This window comes from Puntigrus tetrazona, chromosome 15 (assembly GCF_018831695.1).
Source record: "Puntigrus tetrazona isolate hp1 chromosome 15, ASM1883169v1, whole genome shotgun sequence".
Classification (NCBI taxonomy): domain Eukaryota; kingdom Metazoa; phylum Chordata; class Actinopteri; order Cypriniformes; family Cyprinidae; genus Puntigrus; species Puntigrus tetrazona.
The window spans coordinates 7,152,639-7,174,693 of record NC_056713.1 but is presented as its reverse complement, the minus strand read 5'-3'; the positions used below and the strand labels follow the sequence as shown (position 1 = coordinate 7,174,693).

Below are 22,055 nucleotides of genomic sequence, written 5' to 3'. Positions count from 1 at the left end.
GATTGAAAATCTGGGCTTAGTTTTAGTTTTTAGAAAGCTTTTAGTTTTTGGGGTTTTTGTGTGTATATATATATATATATATATATATATATATATATATATATATATGAATCAATGACAAGGTTGTTTGAGATAAAAAGGACTAAATCTTTAAAAATAGATTGAAAATCTGGGCTTGGTTTTTAGAAAGGTTTTAGTTTTTGTACATTTTCGGTAAAAACCTTAAAAAATTAAATACGTCTCCAAAAGAAAAACTTTACAAATAGTTTAACGGTACATGAAGTGTGAATAATTGTCAGTATTAAAAAAAGATTGTATTATTATTTATTTTTTAGTCGGGATCAAGCAGTTTTCTCCATTTGAGCAGAACAAAAATAATTAACTAATAATTAATAATAATAATGAGTGCACATTGATTGGGTGAACAAAAGCATTTCAAATACTAGCAGTAGTAATAATAGTAAGAAAAAAGACAAGATCCCGTCGCCCTGCACGTGACAACATTATCTTAAGTGTAATATCAATTTAAATATCAAGCAATGACGGCACTAAAATATCTGAACACTTTCTGTTTGTGAAGAAATAGAACGATTCTTCCGGTCGAAAATCAGTGCAGCACTCAGTCTGTCTGTGACTGCCCTCTTCTTCTCTCCTTCTGCAGAAACGCTTGCAGCACGACGACGGCCAAAACTCTCTGATGAAGAAGGTGTTGGACACGTACCTGCTGTTCTTCCAGATCAACCAGTCCACCAGCTCCCTCAGACACGTCTTCACCGCCCTGCGCCTCTTCATTCACAAGGTCACTCTTTCTCTCAACGTTAACCAAGGCTCCGAATCAAACTCTCTAGCACCACCATGCTAATCATTTTTGAACCATAAAGCGTAGAAATTCTTCTTCTTCTGATTCCTTGGACACCAAAATTTAAAGCGCCTCCATTTTTAAGCCTCCTACAAGAGGTTTACGTGCACGCAAGCTTGTTTTCTCAAAATATGTATCCATTATCCAGCATTTCTCAAATGATTCGTTCGAAAATTCGTTCTCTCTAAACCCCTCCTTCCTGTGAGCCCACTCTGCTCTCATTGGTCTGTAAAGTGATGTGTTTGTGGGCGGGGTCAGCCAACGTACAACATAGCTGGGAATTTGACAGATGTTTTATTCGAATTGCTAGCGACTCATTTAGGCTGTATAGAGTCGAGTCTTTATTTTGGGAGACAATAACTTTATTTATCGTTCACTTTTGGGTTTACGACTTTGCGTTCACACACAGCTACATTACACACTGCATGAAAATTAATATTGCATAATAGGGGCACTTTAAGTTTCTAGGTTTCAAGATTTTCTTGCTATTTTTATTCATACAAAAAGCCTACTTTTTCGTCCTAGACAATTTTGGCAGTTTTTTAATGAAATCGTATCATTTTCAGACCATGTTGGCAAAAAGATATCAGTTTCAAGCAGATTAAACACTCAAACTACATGCACCGCTTCACTGCAGCGCCACCTAGTGGCTGGGAGACACGAAAATGGTTATTTTCACTTATATCAATAATATCTGAAGGGTTTGGTCAAAAATCACTGGAAAAAAAAAAAAAGTAGGAACACATCAATTTGATAACAGCACCACCTGTTGGTGAAAAGACATAAAATCATATTACAAGTGGTAACTATTTAGCACTATTTATGATTTTTCAGCCATTTTGACTAAAATCATATAAAAATGGCTTAAATACTTAATTGCTGAAATAACCGTATGGTCACAAGGACAAACTTTATGCTATAGATGCAAACTACATACATTTCTGTGCACTGTTTACCAAATATAATAGTGATCGTATCCTGCATGCAGAGCTTTTAGGGTTAAATTAGTGCTGTCAAATGATTAATCACAATTAATTGCATCCAAAATAAAGGTTTTCTTTACATAACAATTTTATGTACTGCATATATAAATACAAACTGCATGTATATATTATCTGCAAGGATATATATATATTGCATATGTGTTTTTAATATATAAACACAGTATAAACACATATATTATGTAAAGAAAAACTCATTTCGGATGCGATTAATCCGTGCTCAGTCATTTTGTATTTTAATGCAATGCATAAATAACTACAACCACAGTATTGATTTCGGAGGGTTGGTTAAAGAGCGTCAGCACTGAACCGATCTCTCCCTCCTTCAGTTCCCGTCCACGTTTTTCCAGGGCAAAGCGGATCTGTGTGGTACTCTGTGTTACGAGATCCTGAAGTGCTGTAACCATCGCTCCAGCTCCACTCAGACCGAAGCCGCCGCGCTGCTCTACTTCCTCATGAGGAGGAACTTCGAGTTCACGAAGGGCAAATGCATCGTCCGCTCTCACCTGCAGGTCAGGCTTCTGTTACTCTGCTGCCAGTGGATGTCTGTGTCTGGAGCATGCTTTATTTAGCCACTTTAAACCAACTATAAAAGTTGGGCATCCGTTGGAATCCCGTCTGCTTTTTAAGGCTGCATTTATTTGAACATCAATTCAGAAAAATGCAATATTCTGAAATAATATTACAATAATGTACTTAAGAATGATATTTATTGCTGTGAAAGTCAGTAAAATATCTGACTATACACAACTAACTTCGTTATTTCACACCTATGTGTAGAACTTGCTTTCTATGAGTAGATGTCCATGAAAATAGAGTTCTTAAATAGAAAGCCACTAATACTGACGATGGAGTAGACTGTCTGAGTGTAGGTCTGGAGGCTGAATGTGAGAAACAGACAAAGAAACTGATTCATATTCTTGTCTTCTTCCCGTCCAGGTGATTAAATCTGTAAGTCAGCTGATCGCCGACGCAGGTATCGGAGGTTCTCGCTTCCAGCAGTCTCTGGCCATCATCAACAACTTCGCCAATGGAGATACACCGCTCAAAGTGAGCACCTAATAATAATCCATCACATCCAAAATAAACGTTTTTGTTCATGTCATATGTGTGTGTGAACTGTATGTATTTATTATGTATATATAAATACGCAAACATACAGTACATGATATATTTGGGAAATATTGTGTATTTAAATAATTATATATTATATTTATATTCAATAGAAATATATTTAATATAGAAATATATTTGTAAATATGTTTCTTAAATATAATATTATTATATATAAACATAATAATCTTTTTTTTTTTTTACTTATTTTTTGGTTATGTTTATTTGATTTTATTTTTAACCGAATGAATAATGAGCCTGAAAATTGAAAAGTATCCAATAATTATGCTTTTGTTCAGTCGGTTACAAGACAAAAAATTGCAAAAGTTATTAATTTTAAGGTGAAGTATTTATACCCAGCTTTTTTTTTTTGGAAATAAATTAAAAGGTAATCCTCATTAGGTCAAAAAGGGTTAAACCTGCAACATGTGCCATCAAATATAATTGAGAAAAAAGTGCTAAGTAGGAAATCAAATTTGATTCACGAGCATTTTCCGAGGACGAGATTTACAGTCGTAGTCAATCGTTTATCGGATCTCTTTTTCTTTCTCCCAGAGCACCACGTTCCCCGCTGAGGTGAAGGACCTGACCAAGAGGATCCGCACCGTCCTGATGGCCACGTCCCAAATGAAGGAGCACGAGAAGGACCCGGAGATGCTGGTGGACCTGCAGTACAGTCTGGCCAACTCCTACGCCAGCACACCCGAGCTCAGGCGCACGTGGCTGGAAAGCATGGCCAAGATCCACGTCAGGAACGGAGACCTGTCTGAGGTCAGAATGACAGGATCCTTTCATCAGCTGTAATTGTATCATTTCAATTTTTGAGGGAAATACATTCATTAAAGAAACAGTTCAAATAATAATGAATATTAAATCAGCCTCAGGCCAATCAAGCTGTAGGTGAACTTGTTTCATCCTTAGATTTGGAGCATCAGTGTCTCATCAAGGGATTCAATGGGTGCCGTCAGAATGATAAAAACATCACAGTAACCCACAGCACTCCGGTCCATCAGTTCAGTCCATCACTAGGACGTTTTATGTGAGAGACAACATGAGATGGACTGGAAGAAGCGTTATTATGGATTGTGGGCTCAGCTTTTAATTAAAAACATCTTGATTCGTTTCTTATGAACACACAGCTTGTGTCTGCTCAAGACAGTAACTAACGAACCGGGGTACTGTGGATTACTGTGATGTTTTTATCAGCTGACGGCACCCATTCACTGCAGAGTGTGATGCAGAGGCACTTTGAAGAATATCCCTTTTAGGCAGCACTTTATTTCAGTCGTCCACTTTAGACATTTTACTAACAGTGAGTAACTCTTCAGATACATGTCAGTTAGCAGTCACTGGAGTATTAGTAGACTGTGTGCTTTATATTTTGATGGGTCTGCAACATACTACATACTAAATATCAGAAATCTTCAAGTGTATGTCAACTTATTCTACTAACCCTAAAGCTGCCCTAGCAGTCTACAGTGAGAGTTACAGACGTGGCGATGTGAACCAATTAGAATTAGTTGACATGTAGTTACAAAGTTATGTACAGTAAGTAGACTACAAAAATTTCGAATTTTTCTGAAAATGACTAGTGCTTTTCGTATCTCATCTCTTTTTCTTGTCTACTTCAGGCGGCCATGTGCTACATCCACATCTCAGCTCTTATAGCAGAGTCTCTGAGGAGGAGAGGTGAGCGTCTATCTGTGCCCGTCCCCGTTTCAGCAATGCCTGCTCAATGCAATAGTTGTGTTTTTTTCTTTTCAAGCATCTCGTAAATAGCCTTCCTATTGAGCTTTCGCTCGACGTGCTGTTTGACCATTGCCGCTCAGTTGCTGTTGTTTTTTTTCAGTGCTGAAAAACGCTCCTAGCTCCTTCCTGCCGCTTGCTTTATTCCTTATACTGTGAGTTTTTGTGGCCTTGTCCTCAGACGCGCTCTAGCCGCTGTAGATGCATGAGTTCTCAGCAGATGCATGGCTGAAGCACTTGCCTTTGTAAAATAAGTATGAAATAGGGGTGAGCAGTATGAACAAAACACATACGACGTGTAATGTTAACGGTGCACATCATAATATAGTTATTTTTAATGAACATTTAATTGAAATTTTATAAATGCTACTTAATCACATTATCAGTATGCGACTCTGGAGCACGAAAGCAGTCATAAGCAGCAAGGTGTATAACCAAATAACCAAAGATGCATTGTTTGGGTCAAAACGATCCCTTTAAATGCATTTTTTTGAGCCCTCAGATATTAAATATAAATATTCTCCTCTCGTAACAAACCAAACAAAGCTGTAAATGCGTGATATATAAGTCTACGTTTCGGAAAATGGAGGTTTTGTTCTCCAGGGTCGCCTATAATAAGATCTCCAGCGTGTCGTACTGCTCAGCCCTAGGTTGTGAGTAAGTGTGTGTTAAACCTGATGCCACTCTGCAATCACAGGTTACTGGAAGTCTGAGAAGGGTCGGATCTCAAGTGTGAGCAAAGAGGGAGCCTGTGTAATTAACTCTAGCCCCTTACTAACTCCCCAAGATGGAGAAAGTGAGTGCACCTCCGCCTGCCCCGTCCTGCAGCTTTCTTCAGTCTGTCTTTCTGTCTAAACTAAACCTGAGGTATCATCGCAGGAGCTTTTAAAAAACAGCGCCACAGTCAGCGAACCAAAAGTGAAATGATGCATTGAATAGATTCAATGAATGTTTAGCTGGTAGATTTTAGTTACAATACTGTGTTCATGTAAAAATGCTAATTCTGTCTTATCTTTGAGATCAGAAGTACTGTTATTTTGTTTCATAATTAGATTAGATTAGATTCAACGTTATTGTCATCACACATGTACAAGTACAAGGTAACGAAATGCAGTTTAGGTCTAACCAGGAGTGCAATGAGCAGCAAGTGCAGGATATAGGTATAAATATAAAAGTGCACGTACACTTTTTTAACTCGAAAACTAAGCAAACATTCCTTTAAAGGATTAGTTCCCGCAAAATGAAAATGAGCTAAAAAATAGCTCAATAAAAACCCCTCAGAACATCCGAGATTTGGATGAGTTTAATCAGATGTGTAGCTATGCGTGTCTGCATCAGTGTCTCCTCGGTGGATGCTCTGCAGTGAATGGGTGCCGTCAGAATAATCCTCAGCACTCCGGTCAGGTAACACATGGAGAAGATGAAGATCCATCTGGAGGAAGTGTTAAAGTGGATTATGGATTCTCTGTTGGGGAATATTTGGACTCTTATTCTGACGGCACCCATTCACTGCAGAGCATCCGTTTGCGTTTCTCCAGATCTGATGAAAAATCAAACTCATCTACATCTCGGATGACCTGAAGATGAGAATTTGTTTTTGTTTTTGTTAAGAATTGTACAGCTTTCCTGTATGAATTCAAATATTGCCAAATAGTATTCATACGCTTTTTTTTTTTTTCTTCGATTAATCTAACTCTGGGAATTGCCTTGTTTTTCTCAGAAAGGTAATGTTTTAATCAGATGTGTTTTTTAAATGTGTGTTTTAATGTGTTTTTGTAAAATAAAAAAAAAAGAGGCCTGAATTTTGGCTCGTGGAAGGTATCTGTCACCCCGTGCATGTCAGACCTGAATGTGTCCACGAGCACTTCCTGTTTCCTGCTCACCTGATGTTTTCACCATTCCAGCAAAGACTGCTTAAAGACACGAATGTACCTGTAATGTGACACATACTCTCACGTTATCACAATTCAGTGTCTGTTCACACTTGATCATTCAGAATCACGTTATAATGTCTGATCTGATAGATGGGTGGATGGATGGATATGTTTAGATGTGAAAACGGATGAGTGGATATAAAGAGACGGCCGGGGGGATGGATGAATGAGTCTCTGTGTTTGAACCCGCAGGTTCCTTCAGCATGGGCTGGGCCGCCTTCATGAACATCTCTCCTAATGTGAAGGAAGAGGGAGCGATGAAGGAGGACGCCGGCACCCAGGACACTCCGTACACTGAGGTAGGCCTCTGCGAGGAGAGAAGGCGTGCGATGTGCGTCTCTGTCTCTCACAGTCACTCTCTGCGCTGTAGGACACGCTGGTGGAGCAGCTGGAGATGTGTGTGGATTACCTCTGGAAGTCTGAGAGATACGAGCTCATCGCTGAGATCAACAAACCCGTCATAGCCGTCTTTGAGAAGAGGCGGGACTTCAAGGTACTTTGATTAGCGCTGGAGCGGTCAGAAAACAGAAGGGACGTGTTCTTGAGCTGTGTGTGTGTGTGTGTGTGTGTGTCCTGCAGCGGCTGTCAGAGCTGTACTACGACATTCACCGCTCGTACCTGAAGGTGACGGAGGTGGTGCACTCTGAGAAACGCCTGTTCGGACGTTACTATCGCGTGGCTTTCTACGGACAGGTGAGACGCTCTTTTCAAAGACGGGCTTCATGAAAAGTGCTGTGATATTTCTGCAGTCCTTCAGAGGTCTCTGCTAAGAAAAGCTCAGCTATCACGTGTTGACATTAGCAGATTTATTATTTATGTTATTATATTATTTAAGTTCATAGCTACACTTAAAAAAAAATCTCTAAACTCTAATCTCTAAACTTATCGCTAAATATTTGTCTCAGATTTTAAATAAATTTGATTAAAAAACGTTTTGAGCTCTTAAATTAAACTTGATTATCAGATTCAATATTTTTTTTTACATTATATATATATATATATATATATATATATATATATATATGTATATATGTGCATGCACTGTGTATGTTAATTATGTATATATAATATACATGCATGTATATATTATATATAGATTATAATATATTCTATTAATTAAAATATAAGTGCATTTTTATTAATTAATTTTTGATTAATTGCATCCAAAATAAAAGTTGTTGTTTGCATTATATGTGTGTGTACTGTTTTGAAAATATTTACATGCATATAGCCACATAATTTATATTATATATAAATATATTTAAAATATAAGCATAACTTATTTTTCTTAATGTATGCATGTATTTGTGTGTATTTATATATGAATAATTAATATACACAGTGCAAAAACATATATTTTAAACAAAAACGTACATTTTGGATGTGATTAAAGGAATTCAATTAAGTAATCATTTGACAGCACTAGATTAAATATTATTAATTTAATTATTGTTATGAATTATTATTGTTATTTGTTTTGACAAAAACAAACTTAAAACTTAAAAATGTCAAAATGTTAATTAGTGTAGATCCACATCATAATTTAGTTTTAATCTTAATCATAACATTTTGTATTTGTTACTTTTACCCATTTTATTTGATGTATTTAATGGAATTTTTATAATGTTGGCTAAGCTAGTTATAAATGTAGGATTTTTACACCAGAAACTGCCATAATTTAGTAAAAAAGGCCTCTTGTTTGAACACAATTTGAATGGTTGGGTCTCTTTTGATCTACTTGAAGTAGTCTCAGTAAGCAAATAAATACAACTTGTGCGGAATATCAAGCATGCAGGAACTCAGTGAGAAGGAAGCAGAATGATATTTCTGATCTCTTGGTGTGTTTAAACGCTCTTCTGTTCTCTCCTGTGTGTTGTGTATCTATCAGGCAGTGGTAAGTTTAGTTTAAGTTGTTCTGCTCTCACTCTTAACTCTCTTAATCTCTCCCTACACGCTAATAATATGTGTGAGGCACACATGGTCTGATGTAATATTTCTCCTGGACGTGATCTAATCCTGTGCGTTTATACTGTGAGTGTGTGTGTGTGTGTGTGTGTGTACATCGTGAGTGATTTCAGGTCAGTGAAGTTGACTTTCAGACAGAGTCATCTAAATGTGACGTTAACCTTCATCACAGAAGCTCAGAGTTCATTGCGTTTACTGTTGTGTTAACAACCAGGCTTCAGCAAAAGATGTTATATCCACCTTATTTCTAACATAAGAGCAGGAGCGGCTATTAAATATGCTGTTATACTATTTGATATTGATTTTGATTTGATATTATAATCATAAACACACTGGTTTGTAGCCATTTTTGTTGCCAAGTTTTACCATTTACTGTACTGTAGTCCTGTATTGATAGATATATATATATATATATATATATATATATATATATATATATATATATATATATATATATATATATAAAACATTAGGTTGTATTTAAAAATACATAATTTTACATAAATATTTTTCACTTTAAATTGATGCTAATTTCTCATTTTATTAAATTCATGCAAAACTTGTCATGTAAATCCATATATGTATTAAATAATTAGAATTAGAATAATAAGACGGTATGCACCAGTCAATATAATCTATGTTTGGCACATAAGTACATATATTTACATGTATTTACACACACCGTTTAATGCAGCCCAGAGATGACATGAATACATTTACACTACAGATACAACTGCATAAATAATGTTAGGAGATTCGTATGAAATATAAAGAATGTGAAATGATATGTATACTAAATATGAAACTAAAAACCACCAGTAGGTGGCAACAAATCACTGCCTTAAGAGTGACTCATTCAACCAGTTTTTTCAAAACAGCTGATTCATTCAGGAATGAAGTGATTGGCTGATTTCAGAAGTGTGTACTAGATGCTACTCTTACTATTTTCACCGTATAAAGACACGCTGAAGCAGTAAGAGTAGTGTACTAGCATGCAGTTTAGAATTTATGGATGGATGAATCTTTGACTGATTCGTTCAGGAACTAAACACCATTATCATAGATGCAGCGATTAGAGAAATACGGCACATTGTGTCTATAAACCTGAACATAACATTTACAGGTATTTATTTATTTATTATTCATACCAGTGTAAAAAGTATAAAATAGAGATCCTAGAAATGTGGCCACTCTGTCGCACGTTCATCGAAAAATAGCTTACTTCCGTTCAAAACAAGGTGGATACTCTATAATCTGGCGATCTGTGGTTGATGTTCAGCGTTGTGTTCACCAGGGCTTCTTTGAGGAAGAGGAGAGTAAGGAGTTTATCTATAAAGAGCCGAAGCTCACAGGACTCTCAGAGATTTCTCAAAGACTCCTCAAGCTCTACTCGGACAAGTTCGGAGCAGACAACGTCAAGATGATCCAAGACTCCAACAAGGTTTGTCCCGCTGGCTCTTCAGTGCCTCTTCATCTCTTATTCTGAATCTTTTAAAGTAACTGGGAAGACTGTGTGTTTTTTAAAGGTCAATCCTAAAGACCTGGACCCCAGATTTGCCTACATCCAGGTGACCTACGTAGTGCCTTATTTTAATGAGAAGGAACAGCTGGAGAAGAAGACCGACTTTGAGCGCCATCACAACGTCAATCGCTTCGTCTTCGAGACGCCCTTCACGCTTTCTGGGAAAAAACATGGAGACGTGGAGGAGCAGTGCAAAAGAAAAACCATCCTGACCAGTGAGACATTTCTGAACAACTTTAAATCAGACGCCTTTCTAGATCTATTTATCTTATCAAAACTAGTTTTTTATCTCACAATAAAAAAATAATTAATTCTGAAGAAAAAGTAAGAATTGTGGGAGATATAAACTAAAATTTTGAGATATAAAATATGAACTACCTGTTACCTGTATCATTTTATCCTGTGCTGGAAGTAAAAAATCTGAGAAAAAGGTTAGAGTAGATATAAACTTGGAATTATGAGGAGTTTATATCTGGAAAATCTTCGATAATAGGAAATTATATAAAGTTTATATATTGCTGTTCTGACTTTACGCTGCATGCCAAAATTCTTTATTTTTTCCCGCCGTCCAAATTTCAAAACTGTGTATGAGAAGCGTGCGATAGCAAGAAAAAAGATTGTAAAGTTACGATGTATAAAGATATAAACTCAGATTTGTGAGATATAGTATTCTGAGTTGGATCTCTGAGATTTAAACTAAAAAAAAGTCAGAAATGCAAGTTTAAATCTTGAAATTCTGACTTTATGTGCCAGAATTCTGTCTCTCCATGCAATTCTGAGAAAAAAGAATCTAAAGTGTGAGACGAGCTCGCAATAACAAAAAAAGAGAGTCGGACTTGTCAAATTAAAGAGAAAGTCGGATGTGCAAGATACAAAGTCAGAATAGTGAGATGTAAACTTAAAAATGCAAGGAAAAGTTCTGACTTTGCATCTTGCTGTTCTAACCAAAAAAAGCAAGATTCGCAAACAACAGAAGCCAGAACTGTGATATAAATGCACAAAACGTGAGAGATATTTTTTGGTCTTGTGGGAGAAACAGGCATTCCTAGCTTCCGCCTGAATTACACAGCCCTGTCTTTCAAGCTTAGATTGTTCTCACACGCTTCAGAGCATCGATCTTCTTCCTGGGTCTGGCTGTGTAAGCTGTTGCTGACAAACCCTTAACTTGCACCCTTCTGTAAAAATCCATCCCACGGACCGCCTGCTTCTAATCCGTGCAGGAATATCCCGAAGACACCGTCCCAAGCACCCAATAATGCCCGTTTTGCATTTCTGACCCCAAAGCGTGCAGCGACCGATGGATGTGTGTGTGTGTCTGTGTTCGTCCGCAGCGAGCTCCAGCTTCCCCTTCCTGAAGAAGCGCATCGAGGTGGTGGAGCAGCAGAGCACCGAGATGAACCCCATCGAGGTGGCCATCGATGAGATGAGCCGGAAGGTGTCCGAGCTCAATCAGCTCTGCAGCATGGAGGAGGTGGACATGATCCGGCTGCAGCTCAAACTACAGGGCAGCGTCAGCGTCAAGGTGAGACGCGCGCAAATATAACCCTAATCTGGGTTAACTGGGTTAGTGCTTTTAACAATACAGACAGTCTCAAATAAGAGAAGAGAGTGATAGTAATGTATAATGACAAGATTAAACGCTTCATTTTTTATCAAATGCAGAGACGGTCTGTGTAATCGAATTGGCGATAATCTGATCCGGGCACCAAGATGAGGAATATTAGCTAATATTAGTAGTATTACCTCGTCTAGTATCCTTGACAGAAAAAGTAGATTGGAGATCGGTCTGTGATTAACTATGTTTTTGGTGTTTTTTAATGAGAAGTTTAACAACAGCCAGTTTGAAGGCAATCATTTAATACAATGCACTTTATGTGTACATGCTCATCTATTATAATTACATCTGTGATTAATTTCTGCGTTCCTTTACATCTTCAAACCAAACCTGTCCCTAACCTTTACCCGTAGCAGAAGTGTTTTTCAACACAATATGGCCATAATAAGTACATAGTGGTGAAGGTCACCTAATATAAAGTGTGACCAATTAATGTAATTCATTAGTTACGTATTAATTTGTTAATAATTACAATGGGGGTTACATCTGAATATTCGGTAACGCTTTATTTTAGAATCTCTAACTAGTTGAGCATGCATATTATTAGAATATTAGCCATTTATAAATAGTAATTAAGCACATATTAATGCCTTATTCTACAATCCTACCCAATACATAAATTCAACAACTACCTCACCAATTATTAATAAGCAGCAAATTAGGAATCTGAAAAGTCATAGTCAATAGTTAAAGTGTTTCCTATTCCCTGTTCCTTTCTAAAATGTGACACGCCAAACTCAGGAGTTTAGGACATAACGGTTTTATTTCCTGTTTGGGTTTTACATATATGCTTTATTTTTTGCTAGTGTGCATTTAACCTCAGAATGATCTTAAAATTAAAAATAGGTGTTTTTATTATTTGCATTCAATTATTATCTGTACAAAGTAGCTTTACATGATTAAAAATTTAAGAAGAAATGCAGAAATTTAAATTTAGAAGTAATTAATAATATTCAAACGTAATCAGTTACAGTTAACCTGGAGATTTTAAATGTGCAGTTTTACCACAAACATGAAATATTGTAGAAGCTTGTCTAAGACAGGATGTGTTTTCATGAATTCATGTTGTTTCAGGTAAACGCTGGGCCTATGGCTTACGCCCGAGCTTTCCTCGAGGAGAAGAACGCCAAGAAATACCCAGACAACCAAGTCAAACTCCTGAAGGAGATCTTCAGGTACTTCCTTCTGCAAAATATGTGTTTATTTCAAAGCCGCTGTGATAACTGGCTTCACAATTTCCTTCATTCTCATGAAACAGAAGTCCAAAATAAATCAACTGAACGGAAAGCAGATCGATATGGTCGAATTAGCATTTGCCTACATCCAGCTTCAGTTCAGTTTCTTCTACATTTTGCATCGAAGTATCTTAGATCGACCCGTGTGTGCTGACCGCAAACGTTTGGATTGTTTTGGTTGAGTTTTAAAGCCAGACATCCATGAGAACGCTTGAATAAAGTCATGCTGAAGGTGTTTGGACGGTTGTCTTGTGCTGGTCCCGCAGGCAGTTTGCAGACGCGTGTGGTCAGGCCTTGAAGGTGAACGAGCGTCTCATAAAAGAAGATCAGCTGGAGTATCAGGAGGAGATGAAAGCTCACTATAAAGACATGCTGAGCGAGCTGTCGGCCATCATGAACGAGCAGGTCAGTACGGCAGGGAGCGCTCAACAAACCAATCAAAACTGAATCTAATGTCGACCCAGGAAGTGTGAGGCTTTCTGACCATCAGATCAGATCCAAACATAGTCTTTTCTTTATTAAACTTACCCGTATTCACCCCACGTCTATATTAAAATGCATAAAGCTAGAATATTTTTAGTTTGTTTGCTTATAAGGAAAGTTACACATGCATGTATTTAATGCATGCATTTAAACGCATGTTAAATGTGACCCTGGACCACAAAAAAAAAATCAATCGTGAGGATATTTCATACAACATCTGAAAGCTGAATAAAGAAGCTGAGGGTGCAAAGAAAAACATTGAGATGAACACCTTCAACGTTGTCCAAATTAAGTCCTTAGTAATGCATATTACCAATCAAAAATGAGGTTTTGAGATATTTTTGGAACAAGATATTTACTTAATATCCTAAAGATTAGTCTCATAAGTGAAAAAAAAAGTATTGTAACTATGTAGTTTTTTGCAAAAAATAAAATAAAATCATGCTTTGTTTTTTTGTGCCCAACTGCAGCTGGACTGATATGAATTGAAATGCACAATAAAAACTATATTTTTTAATCATTAAACACAGACCCGTGCTGCTTATGACTGCTGTAGCGCTCCAGGATCATTGTGTTAACGGCTCGTGTTTTGTGTCTATTTTTAAAGATCCCTTACGTGAGACAGCCCGGGACGGAGCGACACAGTGCCATCTGAGTCTGAGAGACCGCTCACGACTCGAGGCTTTCTGGGCGGAGCCTCTAAAGAACCTGGACTCGCTCGATGAAACAATAGAAATAGACAAAAAGGAAAAGAAATGTAGTGTTGTGGATGAAGCAGAATGCCGTATCTTTGCCTGTCTAACAGCACACACACACACACACACACGCACACACACACACACACACACGCACACACACACACACACACACACACACACACACACACACACACACACACACACACACACACGCACACACACACACACACACACACACACACACACACACACACACACACACACACACACGCACACACACACACACACACACACACACACACGCACACAAAATATGCCTTTTTCTAAAGCCTGTTCTCTTTAGAAGCAGTGACCTTGATTAACCCGACTCGTGTTTGACTAAGCAGATATTTTGTAGGGCTGCAGTGTTTTCTGCCGTACGTGTGCTTGAGGAAACGGCGCCGAACACGTCTCTAGCTCCAGAGTGAATGTAAAGCTCCTAACACAAACACAGACAGGCTCTTTTATACAGTTTTTTTAGGACTGCCAGTGTTTTACTGTTACTACGTGTACTGTTGTAAATTGTAAATAAGAATAATTAAAATTTAAAATGCTTCTTTTTATATATTAAAAGATGATATATGATTGTTTGCGTCAGTTATTAATGCAAAAAAAAAAAAAAAAAAAAAAAAGATAAAACAGAGATATAATAATTACAAGCTATTTAAAGAACAAATGTTTAATTGTGGCAAACAGTGCACTCTTACAGAATTTATTTTATTATTTTTGAACAAAGTTAATTTCATTTTCACAGAAAATAAATTACTGCAACTGAGCATAAATATATATATTTTTAATCATATTTAGTATGGTCATTGAAGCCCGTTCAAGTGAGTATAATATGTAGGCCATGCTTTAAAACGAGTTTGAAGACGTCACTCTAGTTTCTCGTCTCCTTCCTCCACGTCTTTGAGACTGAGCACCTCCAGCGTTCCCTTCCCTTTAGTCTCGCAGCGGATCAGCTCATCTATCTCTCGGAAACATCCGGGATCTATCAAACACACCTGTGACGCAAACAACACTGTTACTCTGTGTGTGTGTGTGTGTGTGTGTGTGTGTGCTTTAGTTTTATGCTTTTAGTCATGCTCACCCAATCCTGCATTGATTTAACCAATAATAACAGAAACACTAATATTGCGAAATATTATTACAATTTAAAAGGGATGTTGTCTAAGTGACGTTCTGTTAAAGTGTCATTTATTTCTTCAGCACTCTTCATGATCCTACATTCTAATATACTGAATATCGTGGACAGATTTTTTCTCTCTCTCAGGATTCTTTGATGAATTAAGAGAGTCGTTAATATGCACTATGATTCAAAATGGTGATTCTGGGGTCAGCGATTTGGGGTTTTTTTTAATTAAAAGAGATGAAAACATTTAATTGATTTAAAATGTCACAAAGGCCTTCTAAAAATGACTCAAATATTGTTGAGTAATATGTTAAAATATGCTAAAAGACTAATTACCTTCACCCCAAACTCTAATTAGCTCTAATTTTAACTTTTTAAAATCTGCCACTATCGTAGGTTTCGTCTTTTTTTTTTTTACTCGTTTAAAACGATCAAAAGTATTCTTTTATACACGTTGCCATGTATAAGTCAGAATAAGCATGTTAATGTAAATATTGTGTTACACTGAATGAGAATGCAACATTTTATCCTTCAAAAACATCCTTAAAAGTACACCTATTTGTACATCTTTTACCCGTATTTGAAACATATAAGCCACTATGAAGCACTGCATTAAATTAAGCGGCATGTAAAAAAAAAAAAAAAAAAAAAAAAAAAGGGATTAATCTGACCATCTCCAGCTGCTCGTCGAAGTCCTCGTTCTCTACGGCCTTCATCAACGGCCTGAGCTTCTCCTTCAGTCTCTTCCCATCTCTGGCCGGCAGGACGAAGCGCAGCCGCATGTGAGCTCTCTGGATCTGGATGGACTCCTTCAGCTGCTTGATGACCTCCAGAGCCTGCGGAGACGGACGCTAGCGTTAGCCCGCGGAGAGCTGGCCGGACCCTCCTCCGAGCCGGCCTCTGCTCACCTGCTGCTTCGTGCTTTTGTTGGCCTTGACGGAGAAGTGCACGTCCTTCATGGCTCTCTCGATCAGGCTCACGGTGTAGGGCCGTTTGGTCTCGGGGTTCACGCACTTCTCCGCCACGATGGTGGCGATGTCGCGAAACATCTGCTCCAGCTGACTCTGCCGCTCCTTGTCCGACACCTGCAGCTCTCCTTTAGCTAAAACCTGAGACGAGACCAAAATGAGCCAAAATTGCATAAATATATTTAAATACATGTGCATATATCTAACAATACACAAGCGATGCATGATAAGCCGAAGTGTGCATTCTTATATTATTAATCCTTCTTATCGGTCAGGCCTCATCAAATCATAAAGCAGCTGTATGCAACACAAGTTCACCTGCTTGCATATTTCTGTCAGATCGTCTGTGCCGAAAGCGTTGGACAGGTCTTCTTTTTTCGCCACTTGACCCTTGGACACGTTGACAAACACGGTGTTTGTTTGCAGGACTTCGTCGAGATCCTTCTCCCTGTAGCAGCAACAACAAAAGGCAAGTCTCGTTGATTTGTGAACAGCACTTTCTGCTGAGTATGTGGTCACCCTCGGGCCATCTGAGATGTGGATGAGTTTGTTTCTCACTCAGGTTTGGAGAAATGTAGAAATGCCGCCTCTAAAGTGAATGGGTGCCGTCAAAAAGTTACTTTAAAAAAAAACACACTCTTCTCCAGATGTCGACCGACTGGAGTGCTGCGGATTATTGCGATGTTTTTATCATCTGTTAGGACCCTCAATCTGACGGCACCCATTCGCTGCACTGACGCCATGCAACATTTCTCCAAATCTGATGAAGAAACAAACTCATGTAAATCTCTGATGGTCTGAGGAGAGCAAATTTTCATTTTTAGAGGGAAGTGCTACAGTCTGAGCTTTGCGTGCTCATTATAAACGCAATAATTATATCATAAACAATGGATGAACTTGTAATTTGACCACTGACAGGAACCTCAGCTAGCTTTCACCCTCGGCAAACGTACATATCACACATTTTTAACACCAGTGTCAACATAAACAACCGAAAGCACACCATACACATCCCTCAGGAAGTTATATCTGTGATATACAGAACTGTTATGATAGCTGTTATGAGCGCGCCATGATGACACTCACGCTCCGGATCTCCAGCTCATCACTTTGTTCTTGTAGCACGCTATTTCAAACCTCTTCCCTCCTTTCTTCATCCTGACGACGGCGACATTAGTTAACCTGATCTGGTTAGTCGGCGTGAATATCGACATGTTCGACGGTCTTCGGGCTCGCGGAGCGGTCCTCTTCTTCGCTTCTTCCCGGGTCTCGCTCGAGCACAGACGCGGCTCCCCGCCACAGCGCCGCCCGGAGGACTGGAGCGAGAAAACAAACGCCATTATAAGCGATTTTATTCGACACGCCAAATGTGTAATAGTGTAAAGTAAGTGTGAGAATAAAATTGAATATATAGCTATTCGTGTCTCTCTGTCTGTCGATTATTTTTTGTCGAAGCTCCCGTGAGCATGCATTACATAAGAGAATATGAATGATCAAAATTCAATGAAACAAATACGACGTTAAATAAAGGGTGGAATGTAATGTAATATATTTCCATTGAACACAGAGATGTTTAGTACCAGAGTGCAGTCTCTACTGAAAGCCGGCCTGTGTGTTTTGAAGTTGGGCTGCTAGTTTAAGATGGACCTTTGCTGGTTTGTTCTGGTTTAAGATGGCCCTTTGCTGGTTTGTTCTGGTTTAAGATGGTCCTTTGCTGGTTTAAGATGGCCCTTTGCTGGTTTGTTCTGGTTTAAGATGGTCCTTTGCTGGTTTAAGATGGCCCTTTGCTGGTTTGTTCTGGTTTAAGATGGCCCTTTGCTGGTTTGTTCTGGTTTAAGATGACCCTTTGCTGGTTTGTTCTGGTTTAAGATGGCCCTTTGCTGGTTTGTTCTGGTTTAAGATGACCCTTTGCTGGTTTGTTCTGGTTTAAGATGGTCCTTTGCTGGTTTGTTCTGGTTTAAGATGGTTATTTTGTTAGTTTATGCTACCAAGAATACTGTGATCCGAAAGCCGTATCTCTAGAATTTGTAAAATCACATTTCATCAGGATTACAACAGCGCTGCGACTCATACAAACACAAGAGGTACTGTCCGAGTCTTAAGTTAACGTATACAGCTGACTAAGATGGAAACCAAATGTGTGTCAGTGTTAGGTCTGTGCTTTTAGTCTTAAAGAGACGCCTAGAAATACTGCATTCTGTCTGGTCCGCTAATCAAAGATTCATCTGGAGGGAAACGTTTTGTTGTTTTACACTCAATTATTACATTCCTGCACCTGAATACTACTGTCTTCAGCCTATCATTTTTATGTTGCAGGCTGCTGATCTACTGTATGCTTGTAATTTGTGTAAAACGTTCTCGACGTTAGTAGTTAAGCTAGTAGTTTCTGCTGGGGTGTAGAAATCCTTAAAGAAAGCTTTTTTTAGTAATAAATGAAAAGCAAACTTTTATTTTTTATTTTTTTTACTGATCAGAAAAATGATCCAATTCGTGAGTTTTTTAGTTAAATCAATGTAATATGAAGATATTCGTCCCAACAAGCCTTTTTTTTGAGCCTGTATACATTTTATTATGTATTTATTGTTCACTTGGTGGATCTCAGAGAATTTCTGAAAAGTAGATAAAGTGGATTTAAGCTGAAATAACATCCTCTTGTACTACGTTACAGCAACAAAACTAGAACTGTACAGTATCACAACTGCACTTCTACAGTGTAGGAGAACAGAAAATAAATACAAAGGTTTATTAAAATACACTTGCATGTGGCAGACATGCAAAACAGACATACTGTATATACATACTGATAATCAACATCACAAGTCCATGATTAATCTCTGGGTGGGGAGAGAAGCTAACTAACAGATTAATAACACACAACTAGTATGAAGGAAAAGAGAAAGAGAAAAGACAATTGTCTCAGAAGTGGTCAAATTAATCTTAAGTTTAATTTTTGTTAAGTTATTGATTGCTGATCGCGTACACGCTGACCCTGAGGAACAGACCAGAGACAACAGAATCATTAGCTTTCATTTTAAAGCACTACATCTATAAATCATTTGTAAATGATTTGTATCGATTCATCCACAGAAATCACAAACTTACCTCAGTTTAAGGACATTACTACCAATAGACAAGCCCATGATTAGTCTCAGTGATATTATTCCTTTTGTATACTTTCTGTAACGTGCTGTAAACAACGTAAACATTATGTGTTTATTAAAACCATCTTTATATCACATTTTTTTTTGATTCACTGATTGAAAGAAAGAAATATGCACTTACACAAAGACGAGGTGTATCTGAGAGCCACAGCCATCCTCACAGTAACTAGATACTGAGCCATCATCATCATCATCTCTCTCTGTTTCTCATCAGCTTTATTCTTGCAGAACAGGAAACCTCAACCTTTAAAACTCATGTCGATAATGGAAAAGCTGCTTTCTTAAACATTCAGAACTCCACTGAGGTTAGGCTACACGTGTCAGGACCTACTCGTTGTCGAAATAATACTCTAGATTGAATACTGTCATGTGGAATTAAACTCTGCACCTTGTTACAAGTTTGGTAGAACCATCACTTCCACCGTCAGTTCCTTAGCGCATCCAACACTGCAGAAAACCTTGATGATGTGACAGAAACTATGCACTCTCTTTTTTTCTAGCACTTTAGATACAGTTGCTCCTTTACGCTTAAGAAAGATGAAAGAAAACAATCTGACTATAATGTAGAACGTATAATGAGATACTCGCACCCTAAAGAGAACAGCCCGGAAAATTGAGCGCACGTGGAGAAAAACAAATCTAGAAGTATTTCGTATTGCCTGGCGGGAGAGTATCCTGTCATACAGAAAAGCATTAAAAACTGCCTTTGTCTCTTTTAGAAGAAAACATAATTAGTTAAAATTTCAGAAGTCTTAGATCCTATTTTGATTATTATTAATTCATCATTGTCATTAGGATATGTCCCCAAAACCTTTAAACTTGCTGTAGTTAAGCCTCTCATTGATGTGGTCAATGATGAGCCTCAAACACAACGTTTTGCTGTTTTACTTGCAAGTGCAAGTTTCTGTCTGATACTGACTGAAGTGTCATCTCAGACCTTCAGTGGCAGGTTTAGAGCTTGACTGCTGACTGTTTTGGTGAGTGCTGCTGCAATTCACTGTCATTTTCCATGACATTTCTCAGGGCATCCAGACATCGGCGTACAGCTTCAGCTGCACTGCGCAAATCAACACGCTGAGCCCGCACACACGGTTTTAAAATGTAATGAAGACTCAAAAAAGTGCCACTGCTTCAGCTGAGAGGAGGCCGGAGAGGCTTCTGTTGCAAGTTCAACTGATGCACTGCCATCATTGGAAACCTTGAAAAGAATATCAAAACTATTATTGTCAACAACACATTTTGTGTTTCACTTTGAATTGCATGTATGATTGAGACGGGAAGCTGCTGGTTATAGCAGAGGATGTACATGTAGGGGATATATCTGCAGTAAAGACTGACCCCATTCCCTTCTGAATGCAATGTTGCACGTATACATATATATAAATATCAAATATTGCTCCACTTGAGGTATTTTTTCATGTTTTAGGTTTTGTATAACCAGCAGCTTGTGAGTGAATTTTAAATATACATAACATATATACATTTTTGAAATCCTGCATTATGTAGATACACACCGTTATCAAGGAGAAGAGACCACGCGGAATATTGTGTACTTTTATTAAATAAGGATTTATAAGATATACAGCACGCATAGCATTGTATTCACTTTATTATGACTCAACTTGTATGCTATTCTAATGTCTTTGTGCGAATTCAATATTTGGCTTGACGGCTACATCTGGTGGAAACTGTGTCACTTAGAAATCCTCTTAATGATAAAAATGCCGATGTGTCAAATACTTATTTTTCCCTGCTGTACTGTAGTGCCTATTTAATAGATACTATTCATTAGGTACTAGTGAATTAATGGAAATCGGTGAAATTAACTCTATTCTGAGAACATTTGATCCCTGAATAGAGTAAAATTAACTCCAAACCAGGTAATTAAGTGAATAATTAAATGATGACTGAGCATTAATGAAGAACATCTGCCAGTAAAATCAACTCTATTCAGTGTGCGTTTGGTCTCACCCTAAATAGAGTGAAACGAACACTAAAGTAGAGTTATATTCTATTAAGAGATGAGTTAAATGGTGATTGAGTATTAGTGACGGACACCTGCTGTTGACCATCAACATCACCAAAAGAGAAAAAAAATCAGCCTCAGCCTCAATGGAATTAACTTTAATCTGCAGAGCATCCCTGGCTTTCCTCGACTAGCGTCAGTTCGTTCAGACTGAATCGCGTCGAGTGTTTGGCTGTTTATTGAGAGTTTCACGTGACATTATTACATACAGTTGTGCAAATTATAAGCGCAAATCAATGTTAGATAAAGACATAACAAGTGCAAAAGCAAATAACCAAAAGTTTTTATACTGTAAACGTGATAATCATATCCAAAGAGATTGGAGGCAGCGATCCCGGCGGCACTCAACTTTAAAATGGATTAGTGTTAATTGTTCATCGTCAGTGATAAATTATATAAATTATGGTTTCTAAAGAGATTTTCTTGGTGCTTCTGTTTCTCTAGTATGACGATTTAACTGATCTTTACTGCATGGCTCTGTATTTTCAGTTCAATGCTCAATGCAAAGATACCTTCAAGATGGCGCCTTGCTGATGTCACATAATAAACCTGACTGAC

General features: G+C 37.8%; 2 protein-coding genes across 11 annotated transcripts in view; one reads left to right on the top strand and one right to left on the bottom strand.

Moving 5' to 3' along the window:
- The window catches only part of dock10 (dedicator of cytokinesis 10), a 73,024-nt gene extending 58,666 nt beyond the window's left edge, over positions 1-14,358 (top strand). For 5 of the 10 annotated variants that reach the window (XM_043258642.1, XM_043258641.1, XM_043258645.1 and 2 more), the window contains 16 exons: positions 662-799; positions 2,190-2,372; positions 2,800-2,910; positions 3,529-3,744; positions 4,605-4,662; positions 5,417-5,515; positions 6,846-6,952; positions 7,024-7,146; positions 7,233-7,346; positions 8,542-8,547; positions 9,913-10,059; positions 10,145-10,355; positions 11,472-11,662; positions 12,830-12,930; positions 13,257-13,395; positions 14,081-14,358. In XM_043258642.1, the coding sequence (XP_043114577.1) occupies positions 662-799; positions 2,190-2,372; positions 2,800-2,910; positions 3,529-3,744; positions 4,605-4,662; positions 5,417-5,515; positions 6,846-6,952; positions 7,024-7,146; positions 7,233-7,346; positions 8,542-8,547; positions 9,913-10,059; positions 10,145-10,355; positions 11,472-11,662; positions 12,830-12,930; positions 13,257-13,395; positions 14,081-14,128 (1,992 nt within the window). In that variant the 3' untranslated portion in view covers positions 14,129-14,358. The remainder of the gene's footprint in view (positions 1-661; positions 800-2,189; positions 2,373-2,799; positions 2,911-3,528; positions 3,745-4,604; positions 4,663-5,416; positions 5,516-6,845; positions 6,953-7,023; positions 7,147-7,232; positions 7,347-8,541; positions 8,548-9,912; positions 10,060-10,144; positions 10,356-11,471; positions 11,663-12,829; positions 12,931-13,256; positions 13,396-14,080) is intronic. The other 5 variants (XM_043258648.1, XM_043258640.1, XM_043258647.1 and 2 more) reach the window with 3 other exon arrangements.
- A 535-nt stretch (positions 14,359-14,893) lies between these two features.
- Positions 14,894-17,602, bottom strand: sbds (SBDS ribosome maturation factor). The gene is made up of 5 exons (XM_043258649.1): positions 17,397-17,602; positions 16,629-16,758; positions 16,251-16,451; positions 16,014-16,178; positions 14,894-15,214 (listed from the first exon to the last, which is right to left on the bottom strand). The coding sequence occupies exons 1-5, from the start codon at positions 17,522-17,524 to the stop codon at positions 15,086-15,088; spliced, it is 753 nt and encodes a 250-aa protein (XP_043114584.1). The 5' UTR covers positions 17,525-17,602; the 3' UTR covers positions 14,894-15,085.
- Between the last annotated feature and the right edge of the window lie 4,453 nt (positions 17,603-22,055).

Coding starts and splice junctions, on each gene's coding strand:
- sbds (XM_043258649.1), bottom strand. CDS start 17,524: ATGTCGATATTCACGCCGACTAACCAGATCAGGTTAACTAATGTCGCC. Junction 16,452..16,628: donor TGACAGAAATATGCAAGCAG/GTGAACTTGTGT, acceptor GTCTCGTCTCAG/GTTTTAGCTAAAGGAGAGCT. Junction 16,179..16,250: donor ACAAAAGCACGAAGCAGCAG/GTGAGCAGAGGC, acceptor CCGTCTCCGCAG/GCTCTGGAGGTCATCAAGCA.